General features: G+C 45.1%; 5 protein-coding genes across 5 annotated transcripts; 2 read left to right on the top strand and 3 right to left on the bottom strand.

The window, feature by feature from the left end:
* Positions 1-1,141: 1,141 nt before the first annotated feature.
* On the bottom strand, positions 1,142-3,836 carry GLAREA_08122 (uncharacterized protein; the record flags this gene model as incomplete). The annotated part of the gene is made up of 6 exons (XM_008090168.1): positions 1,142-1,444; positions 1,803-1,886; positions 1,942-2,253; positions 2,307-2,804; positions 3,301-3,349; positions 3,412-3,836. 6 exons carry the CDS (start codon positions 3,834-3,836, stop codon positions 1,142-1,144), a joined length of 1,671 nt encoding a protein of 556 aa, XP_008088359.1.
* Positions 3,837-5,186: 1,350 nt separating this feature from the next.
* Positions 5,187-6,980, bottom strand: GLAREA_08121 (Cytochrome P450; the record flags this gene model as incomplete). The annotated part of the gene is made up of 6 exons (XM_008090167.1): positions 5,187-5,234; positions 5,289-5,415; positions 5,469-5,632; positions 5,684-6,784; positions 6,837-6,860; positions 6,912-6,980. The coding sequence occupies 6 exons, from the start codon at positions 6,978-6,980 to the stop codon at positions 5,187-5,189; spliced, it is 1,533 nt and encodes a 510-aa protein (XP_008088358.1).
* A 573-nt stretch (positions 6,981-7,553) lies between these two features.
* On the bottom strand, positions 7,554-8,735 carry GLAREA_08120 (NAD(P)-binding Rossmann-fold containing protein; the record flags this gene model as incomplete). The annotated part of the gene is made up of 6 exons (XM_008090166.1): positions 7,554-7,620; positions 7,672-7,889; positions 7,942-8,083; positions 8,139-8,490; positions 8,544-8,619; positions 8,679-8,735. 6 exons carry the CDS (start codon positions 8,733-8,735, stop codon positions 7,554-7,556), a joined length of 912 nt encoding a protein of 303 aa, XP_008088357.1.
* A 245-nt stretch (positions 8,736-8,980) lies between these two features.
* GLAREA_08119 (Acetyl-CoA synthetase-like protein) lies at positions 8,981-10,758 on the top strand (the record flags this gene model as incomplete). Its single annotated transcript, XM_008090165.1, has 3 exons — positions 8,981-9,314; positions 9,358-10,358; positions 10,408-10,758. The coding sequence occupies 3 exons, from the start codon at positions 8,981-8,983 to the stop codon at positions 10,756-10,758; spliced, it is 1,686 nt and encodes a 561-aa protein (XP_008088356.1).
* An 843-nt stretch (positions 10,759-11,601) lies between these two features.
* GLAREA_08118 (FAD/NAD(P)-binding protein) lies at positions 11,602-13,502 on the top strand (the record flags this gene model as incomplete). Its single annotated transcript, XM_008090164.1, has 3 exons — positions 11,602-12,385; positions 12,439-13,262; positions 13,320-13,502. The coding sequence occupies 3 exons, from the start codon at positions 11,602-11,604 to the stop codon at positions 13,500-13,502; spliced, it is 1,791 nt and encodes a 596-aa protein (XP_008088355.1).
* Between the last annotated feature and the right edge of the window lie 216 nt (positions 13,503-13,718).

Raw genomic sequence — 13,718 nt, 5'->3', positions numbered from 1 at the left:
GAAAGTGTTTCTGATTGCAGTTTTACATGAGATGTAGAGGATGTTTGCGACTTCAAGATGAATGTGTATATCTGATAAAGTCTGGGATGTAGAAGGAGAGGATCGATCTTGAAAATAGCATCATGTTTTTTAAATGATATTGATATCAACTTACGTGGCAGTTGTATATTACCTCAATGCTTGGAATTGACCCGGACGTTGATTGCGGGTTGTCAGTAGCTCCTGACAAGCAAAAGTGTTTGGCGTCGTTGGAAGTTGTTTGTATTCGCAATCAGGGAGCCATAGTGAAAAGAAAACAATATGGAGAATTAATATCGAGGAGTAGCGCTGTTTGAGAGGAGCCGGCTCCACAGCGCACAGATGAATACCTAGGCAAGGTGGTGACTGAAAGCGACGCTGTATTAATAGGGAATCTGGAAATGGGTGACGAAGATACAGTATCGTCAATTGTTCTGGAAAACGCGCTGTACCTTCGCATTGTGGGGGAGACGCGCCTACAAGGGTTTGTACACCGCTTTTTTGGCAGAAATATGTGAATAATCAAGTTATGTGGGGCCCGTTGGAGCTAAATTCCCTTCACGTTGTGCCCGTCCAAAGCCTCCGATTTACATATTCATTCATCTTCATCTGTTTATTTTATATGGTTCTTGGATGAGCATAGTATGCTCTGGAAAAGACCCAATCTTGTCCGCCTCCTCCACGCGTCATTCCCGTATCTATAATATTTATAGCTCTTCAACATCCCGTTTCAGGCAGGTTCACGAGATGAGGAATTCTTTGTGCATTAAATGACCTATCCATCTGTTGCCGCATGGCGGGCGTCTGATGTCTAGCGTATGATTTTGGTATCCTAACCTACAACCTGGGGTGAAGAGGTTTGTAATGTTTGAGCTCATATTGAGATCGCAAGGTCCTCTGAGATTCAAGGGTGACGGGATACCCCCTTTCAATCCAAAAGCATATTCAACCCAAAACCGCTATATTTACTCTCTTTGTTTCACTAAATCCTGATATTGTTTCTTTTGATCAGACTAGACGTGCCTATTTGGGAAGGAGCGAGCTTACTATGGACGGTGGCCTGCCGGTGAACTCATTTTATGTACTCGGGCAAGAGGCAAGACACAGAATATGTTGAAATCAATTAGACGACTGTATGCAGTTCTATTCCGTCGTCGTCGTCATCTTCATCTTCATCAGCGTCTACTACCCCAGGTCGCTTTTCGAACCCATTATTCCAACGGTCAATGACAAGCATGTGGATCTTGTCCAGAAAACCGCTTGACCGACGAACTGCGGTTTTCAATACAGGCAAATTCAAGATTAAAATCAGAGTGCCGAAGAAGAGTCCGATGAGTGTGTATATCCAATGTTTTATGCTCGCGTCTTTAGGGAGAATTGACTGCATGCTGAATATGGTCGATGCAAGTGTTGGAGGTAGGTATAACTATGGGAATTAGCTCTACGGTGTCCGCGAACAGGCAACGAAAAGTCTCAGTCCAATGACGACATTCAATACGTGATATCTTTTCTCGCAGAGGACAAAGTAAATGGCAGAACGTCCTCGCTGTTCTATATAAGTCTAGTATACTTTAGAATAGGCAAGTCGCTTAATTTAGAACTTTTCTTTCGGTAGAGTTGAAGAGATTATATTTACTAAAACTAATTGACGAATTATACGATATTTCGTCAACTATTTTGAGCAAATATCGTCCTTCGACTGCCACTTATTTTGCGCCGCGAGCTTGTCCAACAAGTTGGTAGATGTTGTGTTTGGATTGTTCTGGACGTTTTGCAGTACTCACAATAGTGATGACAGTGAGTGCTTGAATAAATTGTGTTTGTAATCTGGTAACGACTGTCTCAGCATGAGCAGCATGTGTAACGATCTAGCACGAGTCAATTCTCATGTTCATAGGGCGGTCATAGGAGAGTAGCTCTTACGCTGTTGGTCATATTCTCAAATAGCTCAGTCTGATGTAATAGGGAACTTCGAAGATCGCGAAGCTCAATAACATCTTTGTCGATAGCAGCTAGATATCGACCCCAAGAAGGCTGTGCCAGAGCCTGGGTGTCAGGGGCACAAAAGTACCTGAGTTCGCCGTCCTTGAAGCTTTCCCAAGAGTCGATTGTCTTGGATAGCAAATGGGTAAACTGTCGCAGAACTCGAATAGTCCATTTGAACCCTTTCTGCTGCGTGATATCTAGCTCTTCTATTTCGCCTAGCCCGGTTTCACCTCTTGTGAATGAGTGGATCTGAGAAGTATTTAGCTGTGACGTGGACATCGAAATAAATTGGGATTGCATACACATGGCTGAATGTGGCGGAGGAGCTGATACACAGCGTTGCTCCATTCCTGCTGGACTTGCTCGATGCGATACATCAAAAGTTGTAAGAAGTATTCTCGTGGAAGCCACGCAGGTTTGTCTAGGATGGTAGAGGTTTTACCTCCTGAAAGAGGATCTCTGTTAGTGTTTGAATAGTATTCCACTGATTCATGGTGGCCAGGACTTTTGAAGTACACGTCAATGAAGCAATAAGCTGTCCAATACCAGTCATCAAGCCCGGTCACCATGATAGAGATCTGTGCTTCATGTATATAAGCTTTTTCTTCCTCCTTAGCCCCATCTCCATCAGAGATATCGTCTTTATCTTTGAATTTGAGATATATAACCTCTTCAGATTTTCTCAACGGCTTTCCGTAAGCTTGCCGACTTTTATTCATATCTGCTACATCCAAATCTAGTGATCTCCAGACGTAGTAAGGAAGATGAAATTCGAGAGAAAATCGCGAAGAGCCCACGGTCTAAGAGCTAAAAGTTAGCTCTTCGTTTCTTTATCTTGTTCACAAAATTGACTTCCCGGAATGTTACCACCAATCAAAGATCTCCAGGAAAGATGCCTATGAATAAAGTCGCGAAGAAAATTAGCCTGTAGATATGGGACTGTGACGGCCATAGCTAGAACACACAGCGGATCGAGGTCATTGATGTATCTAAAGAGGTTAACGGTCGGTAAAATGAATGAAAGTAGAGAAAATATTCGATCATCCATCAAAATGAGTCGTGATTGTAGTACAGGGACGCTTCTACTCTCTCTCGGGTATAAAGAGAGGTCGAAATTTCTAATCATTGAAAACGATAGACGAAATATGGTATATTCTTTCAACCTGGTTGACGAAATGTAAGATATTGTGTCGATCTGGTTGACTTAAGGTCGTATTCGACAGCCACTTTCCTTTTCCGCCTTAAGACTGGTAGACCAGGCCGAGCTATGTAGGAAGTCGTACACTTACAACGTACGACGTTCAGCGTCTGGGATAGTGCTAGTAATTGTTCCAGTGTTAACGCGCTAACCGAAGTATTAGTTATAGGAAAATAGAAGAAAGATGTGCAAGTCGTACGGGTTCTAACAGCGTAGTGTAGAGCTGCGCGGCATTCATTGCCCCTCGGGACTGCCGTCGATAACCAGAGACTATATCTCTTGTCCCCTTTGCATCATTTCGATCATCCAAAAGCGCTGCTTCCCCCAAGGCTGTGCTGGGAACTTTGCCTTTCAAGACCTCGAAGTCAACACCTCGGAGAAATTCCTCGTATAAGTGTTCCACATAGGAGTACCTAGCAACGTCTTGATGGAACTGGTTGCTTACAAAAGTGTCAATGATCTGTTCGGTGGTGAGAGTGTTGAGGACCTGTCCTGTGGTGATTCCAGAGACTTGCGGACGATGTATGCTCTCAACAAAGCTCATGTTCCCTTTGCTGTAGGCTAGTGTCTGACGCTGCCCGAAGGCTGGCTTCCAAACATACGCATACTGCTTGAACTGTGTATGAGCGGCCATTATCCTAGCATGGAACCTGAGAACCGGGAATCTAGGGGAAAAGGGAACAATCGCTCTCAGGGCGGAGGTCACTCAAAGCAGTTGGTTACCGATGAGCAGGGATTTTGTGCTCCTCCCAGGCACAGCTCCCACACCGTTGATGCCCGCAGTTGAACTCTGGACAAGATTGAATGAAGTCGCCGTTCCCATGACCCGACCCGCAGAGGTGCTGTAGAGTAGTGAGCTCAGTGGCCATCCATGGATAAATAGGATTGATTGCTTACACAGAACCAAATCCAGGTTGACACCAGCTTACGGGGTTTTGATGACGATGATGAGCCTTTATGTGACCGGTGTCCACTACTACCTTTACTAGTTCTCGACGAGCTGGAAGGCTATATAACGTTGAGTTGAGCTGATGACGGGATGAAAGAAAACCAGACGCAGCCTCGTTTCGACATGATATGCACGATGCAAAAGGCGGCAGGGAAAAGGATCAAGCCTACCATTGTAAAACCTTTCTACCACCCACCACCTAGCCCGCTGCGATACTCACGAGTTCGTATTACCTCGAGAAACTTTCCGAGTGATTAAGTGCGTTTATTGCTAGTGTGGACTATACAGGCGAACAGATATATCGAATGGTTTGTAGACTCGAAACCTGTGGTAGCGTACAGAAGAGGAAGGCTGTTTGCAGGATTGTCTGCTTGGTTTGTCTTGTGGGCAAGGCAATTTGTTGATCCACGTGATTGCAGCTGATATGGTGGTAGGAAGTAGCTCTGTATTTAAGACAAACATGTCTTTGTTAGAAACGGTGACTGGTGATTCAGAAGCAAGGCAGTTTTCTCGCGCCAACGTTGGGCGGCAAGGCAGCTCGGCGCATTCCGCTCCTACCCGATAGGACTTCGCACCTCTAGGCTTTCGTTCTCGAATGCATAAGCTCTTCGCTTAAGTCACCTATTCCCAGTCAGATAAGAGGAAAACAATAAAATCTCGGCTCTGCTCAGGTTAAAGTACAGTCGGCTTTTGATAAGGGAAAGTCGTTGCATGGCAATGTAATCTTATATGTGTGTATGACTTAGCTGTATCAACTTTTATGATTCTGAACTGTGATTTGTACGACCAAATAGATCAATACCTGCAGTATTTCATTCACAAGTAACCACTGAGCCACAGGTATAGATGAGGAGATGCCTTTCGCCAAAGTGCACTGCTTACATTGATAACAGCATCAAAGAAGTTAATGAGAAAATTATTGATTGTAAGGTGTATATGGATTTCAGAATATCATATGCTGCTGGAATATTGCAGGCGGTGGTACGCGAATGACTATTTTACTACCTTCCATTTGATATAATAAATCTGGCTCCATTACCGCTGAACACGCTTTAATTTCAAGTTCAAGTCTGGCTTTTCCCACTGTGACACAATGATGATTAGTTAATGACAGCGCCAAAGGTTTGAGTCACTTACTGTCATAAACGCTCTCGCACGACCCATCTCATTTTCAGGATTCCAGTTGGGAGCACCATCCACGGATATGATATCGAAATTCCATAACAGACGGCCTAGAATGATACGCATCTCCAAGTATGAAAGACTGTTACGATGTAAGTGAACGCTTGCTTTAGTACAGAAAATGGTGGAACGTACTGCTTTCCAATGCATCCTCTTGGTCCCAAGGAGAATGGTTGCGCCGCTTTCTTGTAGTCCGTATCGTAAGACTTGTCGAGCCAGCGCTCTGGAATGAATTTATCTGCATCACGGAAATTCTTCTCGTTATGCGAAGCGGCCCATGAACCGACTGAAACAGCAGTCTGCAAGTTGTTAGATTTTACCCTTACGATACGAAAAGCGAGTGAACTTACTCCTCCAGGAACCCAGAATCCATCAACCGTATCACCATTCTTAGGAACGGTTCGCAGGAGTCCAGTTGGGACAGGTGGGTGTATCCGCAATCCCTCCTCAATAACAGCATTCAGATACTTCAACTCGCTCAATGGCTCCCATCGGATGTCCTTCTCATCCTTGAATGCATCTCTGATTTCCTTGACCAGCTTCTCGTATTTATCTGGGTTGTAAATTAAGCGAGCCAACATGCCACTCAACGCATTCGCGGTGGTTTCAGAACCAGCAACGATGAAGAGTGCTGCATTGACGATGATCTCATCCTGGTGCAAATCGAACTTCTGCTTTTGTTTTAGAATATACCAGATGAAATCTCTATGATCTGTCTTCTCGTTCTCTAGCCGCCTCATAACCTTCTCGGTACTAAATTTGAGGTGATCTCTTCGATCTTGACGCCCCTTTTCTGGTAGACACCAGAGTAAGAAATTCTGAAATACTGAGCCGGCACTTGCGAATCGACGGGTTGCTTGTTCCATTGCTCCAGCTTTGACTGTTTCGAAAATCAGAGATACCCAGGAGTGGAATTGACCGGATTCGAGACACCCAAAGGGTTCCCCAAATGCAAGATCTCCAATGATGTCGAATGTTGTGAAATTGAGCCAATTGACCATGTTGAAAGATTCGTTGTTATCACACAGACGATCGAGGTGCCTAATTAATTGTTTGACGTAGTCTTGAATGATGTCTTCTTGGTCCACAAGTGCTTTCTGTGAGAACGAATGAGCTAATGCTCTGCGTTGACGGGCGTGATTGGAATCATCGGCCATAGTAAGTGTTGTGACACCCTGAAGAGGCTCAACTGATCCAACATGAACGGGATCCTTATGAAAATTTGGATGCCCTGGGCGGTGACCGTAGATATCTTCCCATGCTTGAACGGAGTTGAAGTGAAGTTCTGTAGGTGATACTCGGACCACGGGGCCATATTTGTCATGAAGAAGTTTGTTTTCAAAAGCAATACGACCACGTAGTAGAGCCCGGATGCCAGGCACTGGACTTATTGCATTCAACTTAGGACCTGGAAATTTGGCAAGCGGATCAAGTGTGAGTCGGTATATCGCCTGATTAATAATTAGAAGTTTCTCAAATTTCGGAACTCATGAAGTTACTAACAAGTCCAATCGTATATGTTGCTCCCTGTTTCACAGTTAGTGTTCATATCCCCAAATACATAAATGGAATACAAACTAGAACAATCGCAATTGTGAGGAAGGATCCAATTGCTCCCAGCAACGAGCGGGGCGCTGCTGCCTCCATTTTTAATACAAGACCTCTGAAAATCTTTTTCTAAAGGAATCAGGAGAAATTAAGGAAGACCAAAAGTGAATAAAGATTGTGAAATGCTTCCATCGACCAGTTGTCGTTTTTGGATTGCAAATTTAAATGACTGAGCCATAAGCTTTTGATAGAGAAGCCTGAATAGGATCAGGCCTATCCCGAGGCAATGAAGCCCTAAAAGACAGGGGTTAATTCCTCTTGGAAAACGTTTCCCTTTTGCTGAAGGAATCCACCCCCACTATGTACCCCGCAACATGACTCCAGGAAGGCTAGTGTTGCATAATTGTACGAAGCTAACACCCAAAAATGGGGAAAAGACACTGGTCAACAAGTCTTTTTGCGGAGTTTCAGGAACGACCGGCATGTGTGCTGACTTCTATAAAGTCCAGGTGTGCTGACCTGGAAAAATTGCTGTGAGAGAAGGTTGCACGTGATACAAATAGGGATGTGTTGAGAAATACGAAGGGAATATAGGCCAGATAAATGAAAGTTACATTACTTTGAAGCAGAATTGAGGTATATGAAATGGTATATTACTACAAAAGCACTGACTCATAATTTTGAATGTCGTCCAGCTGAAAGAATCTGTCCGCCATCAACATTTATGTCATTACCATTTCTGCTCAAGAGTTAGTGAAATATCCGTTTGCCAGTCATAAGTCCATCTTACATGTAGCTTCCAGCTGGGGTACAAAGATATACCATCACACCTGCGATATCTTCGGGTTCTCCCAATCGCTTTCGTGGGTTTGCCTCTTCTAATTCTGCTGTTCCTCCCAATTTGTCGATCAGTCCAGCTGCCAGCTTACTAGGAAAGAATCCTGGTGCTACTGTGTTTGTTGTGATATTCCTTGGACCAAGTTCAACTGCTAAATTTCGAGCAAGATGCTAGAAGGCGTCAATTGTTGATCTTACTCGGCATTGAGGTCGTCAAACTCACATGTGCCGCGGCTTTGGACACGGAATACATAATTGTACCATTATCGCCAACATGAGGAACATTACTTCCCGCTGTTGAGCTCACAATAATTATTCTTGACGGGTCTTGTCGTGTTCCTGCTGCTTCCAACATCGGCGCAAATCTGAATCCTTGTCAGCAGTTTCCTGGCGCAATTTCGTTTGCCTTCTTCAACCTACTTTTGCGCCAGCAAGAACACACCACGAACATTCAAATCCAAAATCTTTGCACTTGAGTGATCCGGCGCATCCTCAAACTTCGATCCCCATGTCGCGCCGGCATTTGCGACCAGTATATCGAGCTTTCCTTCAGTCTTTTTTACATGTTCTACCAGCCGAATGATCTCTGCTTCGTTCGACACGTTCGCTGGAACGCCAACCGCGACTCCCGTCACCCCATCGAGTCTATTGAGCTTCTCGACTGCTTGATCAATTCCTTCGGCGCCTTCTGTTTTCCGCGCTGTTATGAACACCTTCTTCGCTCCTGCGTGGAGAAACGCGGTCGCGGTGTGTAGACCAAGTCCCCTGGATCCTGAGCTTTCAGCATGTTTTGCGTGCGACAAACTTTTTGTCGGGCTGGCTCACCTCCAGTTATCAGCGCAACCTTTCCATCCAAACGGAACATGCGGTCGAAACCTTTAAGATCAGTCATAATGGCAATCTTTGAAGCAATTAGATGTCAATTTTGTTTTGAGTATATTTCTTAATCTTCAAAATCACACCTTTTGCTACGTTATTCTTAACCCAACTGAGTATGGATTTACCGTAGCCCTCCATAGCCTCGGGTTTTCGGGCCATGGCTCTCCCCACATACCCCAGCTACCCCAGCTCCTCAGCAAGCTTGTGTACTACTTTCTATGTAACGTCGATAGCTCTCCAGACCAACCTCGGATTGTCGGTAGAAGAGGTAAGATTTCAAGGTACCTATTGCCAGCTTTACCTTCATTCATATGCCGTAAAGTGCTTTGAGGGATCTTTCGATGGTTTTATTGCAACTTTTCTGTAAACAATCATACCTCAAAATGCCGTTTGCTTCTCCATTTCCGCTCTTAGATTTGCCAAAGGTCGATATCCTGACTTATCTATTTCCTCCTGGCCAACAAGTTTCAACAAAACCTCTATGGATAGACTCAAGAGATACTAGCCTGTCATTATCACCTGCCCAGTTACTACAATGGGTCAAGAGGCTCTCTTATGGGTTGGGAAGAACCGGATTAAAGAAGGGCGATGTGGTGATGATATACACGCCAAATCATATTTTTGTACCCGTTGCATATTTGGGAATTGTTGGGGCAGGTTATGCTTTCAGTGGAGCGAATCCAATTTACACCTTGCCAGGCAAGTTCAGATTCCCCGGTTGCTCAATTGCACGGTAAACTATTTACTAATTTTCATTCAGAAATGGTACACCAGATCAAGAACACGGAGACTCAGATAATTTTGGCGCATCCGACAATGGTCAAGACGGCCGTGGCAGCGGCTGAAAAGGCAGGCTTAGCTAAAAGGCGTATCTATCAATTCTCGGATACAGAATGCGAGACTCTGGATGGAGTGAAAGATTGGAGAGCGATGATTGGAAGTCTCTCACAAGGAGATGAGTACTCCTGGCCCAAACTTAGCCCCGACGAAGCTGTCAATACAGTCGCGACAATTAACTACTCATCTGGGACCACGGGTCTCCCAAAAGGTGTCTGTGTCAGTCATTACAACCTCATTGCCAATATCGAACAAACAATCTTCATTCGAGACCACAAAAAGCCATATACTAGAGAAACTCGGCCACCTGAGCGTTGGATTGGTTTTCTCCCACTGTATCATGCTTATGGACAGCTTTACACAATTCTGATGGCAATTAAGTTGCAGGTTCCTGTATACGTCATGAAGCAATTTGTCTATGGCGAGTTTTTACAAGCAATCCAAGACTTTAAGATCACGCATCTACAGATTGCCCCGCCAATCCTGGTCATGTTGAGCAAACGCCCCGAGACGGCAAAATACGATCTTAGTAGTGTAACAGATGTACTTTGCGGAGCCGCACCGTTATCGAAAGAATTGCAAAACGACTGTTCAAGACGATTCAAGATGCAGATCAACCAGGGCTGGGGAATGACCGAGGTCACATGTGGAGCGATTCATGTTCCAGGAGGCGTCAATGATGATTCCGGAAGTGTTGGACAGCTGGACCCGAACACAGAATGTATGCTTCTGGACGATGACGGAAAGGAGGTGGCTACTGGGGAACCTGGCGAGATGTACATTCGAGGTCCCCAAGTCTGCCTTCGGTACTGGAAAAATGATGTCGCCACCAAAGAGTCAATAAGTGAAGATAAATGGTTACGGACGGGAGATGTAGCGGTTTGTGATGATAGAGGGTATTTTTGGATTGTTGACCGTAAGAAGGTACGCAAATTATCTTTCATTTACAGTTCAACTTACTAATGTTTGTCAGGAACTTATCAAAGTAAACGCACTGCAAGTTGCGCCCGCAGAGCTGGAAGCGGTCTTGCTCGAGCACGAGCATATTGCCGACGCCGCAGTTGTCGGCATAACATTACACAACGAGGAGTGGCCAAGAGCCTATGTCGCCATTCAGGAAGCTTCCAAAGGCAAAGTTACTCCTGGAGATATTGAAGAGTGGATAAAATCTAGGGTTGCAAAGCACAAACATCTTGTAGGAGGTGTTACTTTTGTTGATGAGGTTCCAAAGTTGGCAAGTGGGAAGATTCAGAGGAAGACGATGAGGGAATGGTCAAAAGCTGATGCGAAGGTCTTGGAACAACAAAGTAAAGCTAGATTCTAGAATACCAGTCAGACTTACCAATGATAATGATGTATATCAAAAAAGGATTGATGAATGTGCCAACCACTTTGTTAGATATTTTGTCAACTTCCACCACGACACCTGGGCGTGACCTGGCTACGCGAAAGTTTATTCTCGTGAATATATTCTGCTACCTTGCTTTACCCTAGTCTCAATGATGTAATATCTGAATACCTAGATAAAGCGATATCTTTCTTGAATGTCAATATCGAAACTGTTACAGAGGAGGATGGTCACGAGGTCGAAACAAAGTCACGTGCTCATGACCCTGCCCTTTCGCGTCGCTTCAGGGCCTGGAGGAAATCTTTTCCCGACCTCAAAGTTCCCCGCGTTATGCCAAATTTCCCCACACATCCTCAATCGAGCTGAATTTTGCAGCAGTCCACATGAATCTCGCCCTCTCACGAAATGCGGTCCAGACGCTCATCTTGACTCAAGCGGCTTAAGGGGTGCTCAGTGGCCACAATCAGGCCTCGCAGCCTTGCACTAACCACGTAGCTAGATTCCATTGACCGAGGGACAAGCTTTGTCTTGTACAATACTCTTGTGCTCAATCATGCTTCGTGCAAGGCTGTACGTGGATATGAGTTTCCGGTGAGTGACTGCTCGAGAAGATGGTCCCGAAAATAATGCTTTCGGACCGGGGTCCTGGAGATCATAAACACAGAGCTAGGTAAATAGGTCTTTGGCCAAATTGTTAACTCGATGTCTCTTTTTAATCTCAAGCGTCTCTTTTCGGTTTTTCATCCTTCTCAGTCGTCAAAAGATACCCCTCAGCAAGCTACAGTTCCCAGTCGAAGCGAAACAATCACTCATTCCAAGATGGCGCCTTCAGCAATGCCTGATTCTAATGGTGTCACTACCAATGGTATCAATGGTGGAGGTGTTCCCTATGCAGAGGCAAAAACTGAAGATGCATACAAAGTCCTTCCCCAGTATCATTCGCAAGCTTCGAAGCTTCGAGTGGCAAGTATCGGTGCTGGTGCATCTGGACTTTGCCTTGCATATAAAATGGAGCGTATGTTAGAGGCAGGAACTTGGGAGCTTACCCTTTTTGAAAAGAACCCTCATTTTGGTGGAACCTGGTACGAAAACACATACCCTGGTGTTGCTTGCGATATTCCGTCACATCTATACACCTTTTCATGGGATCCAAATCCAAATTGGAGCCATTACTTTGCATACGGACCGGAGATTCAGAAGTACTTTGAGAACTTCGCAGAGAGACACGGCAGTAAAAAGTACATGAAGTTGAATTCAAAGGTCATCGAAGCTAGGTGGAATGAAGCTGCTGGCAAATATACCATCGTTCTCGAGAACCCAATCACCGGGCAGAAATGGGAAGATTGGTGTCATGTGCTCGTCAACGGCTCGGGCATTCTGAACAACTGGAAATGGCCCGAGATTGAAGGTTTACATGATTTCAAGGGAAAGCTAACACACTCTGCGCACTGGGATCACGACATAGATTTCAATGACAAGAGTATCGGCTTGATTGGCACAGGGTCGTCCTCAGTCCAGATTGTTCCTCAACTTCAAAGGCAGGTTAAGCACATGGATGTTTTCATGAGAAGTCCAACGTGGATCAGCCCCCCATTCGGTGGCGGTAAGTTAACTCAACTTATATCTATATGCTTTTTGAAGCTAATCATATTGCAGGCGTGCTACACGAAGAGCTCCTCAAAGGAGCAGAAGAAGAACCCGGAGAGCGACAATACACATTCACTGAGGCTGATAAGAAGAAGTTTGCCGATGACCCAGAGTACCTGCTACTGTTCCGAAAGAAGATAGAGGCAGAAATCAACTCGCTTTTTGGGATGTATCAACAGGGCTCTGAAATGTCGAACCAATTCCGAGAAGTGATAAGGACGGAAATGAATAGAAGAATCGGGCCAGGGAACGAGAAGCTAAAGGAGTTCATCATTCCAAAATGGTCACCAGGTTGCCGAAGAATCTCTCCTGGTGATGGTTATCTAGAAGCTTTGGTCAAGGACAATGTCCAACCGGTCTTTAGTGGCATCAAGAAGGTTGTACCAGAAGGGATAATAACCGAGGATGGAGCTCTACACAAGATGGATGTTCTCGTTTGCGCCACGGGATTCCAAGTTGCTTTCAGACCCGCTTTCAAGGTCGTGAATGGCGATGGAGTCACACTAGATGAGGATTGGGGCAAAGGGCCAAATCTTTACCTTGGACTCTCCGCTCCTCGATTCCCTAATTTCTACACCATCGTCGGACCAGGTGCGACATGGTCGAGCGGGACCCTGCTGCCATCGATCGAAACCAGCGTTGAATACGCCATTAAGATGATGCGAAAGATTCAGAAAGAGCAGATTAAATCAATCGATGTCAAACAAGAGGCCCTCGATGATATTTACGCTCATTTCGATGAGTTTCACAAAACCACCGTTTGGCAAGAAGAGTGCCGCAGTTGGTTTAAAGATGGAAAGGTCAAGAACAGAATCTACTTGTGGCCAGGATCGGTAAGTCGCTTGCCTGTTGTACCAATTTAACGCATGCTAATTACCCCCACAATACAGACAATACATTTCCTGAAGACCATCAAGGACCCTCGCTTCGAAGATTACAACATTCGATACCGATACAATAATCGGTTTGCATTCTTAGGGAATGGAGAAGTCAAGGCCCACACCATTAAGGGCAACGTTCAGGGTCTGGCACCCTATGTAAGAAATCACGATCACGAGTGGTCGATCGAGTAGAAGCAGTACTCTCTGTGCTGTTTCGTCATTAACAGAACTTGTCCATATCGAGCATTCCTTCTATGGATGGAGTGGGTTTCATTTCCTGGAGTCGGCGCATCTCGCTTTACTTTCCTTCGGATGCCGTGGTTTGCATCTGGGCTGGGCATTTCAGCGTATTGGTCATGGAAGATCTAAGGTTTCATCTAGCAAGTCATTTACGCATCTATGATATAC

Source organism: Glarea lozoyensis (genome assembly GCF_000409485.1).
Source record: "Glarea lozoyensis ATCC 20868 chromosome Unknown GLAREA9, whole genome shotgun sequence".
Lineage (NCBI taxonomy): Eukaryota > Fungi > Ascomycota > Leotiomycetes > Helotiales > Helotiaceae > Glarea > Glarea lozoyensis.
The sequence above is the reverse complement of the archived record's forward strand: the minus strand, read 5'-3'. Positions and strand labels throughout refer to the sequence as shown.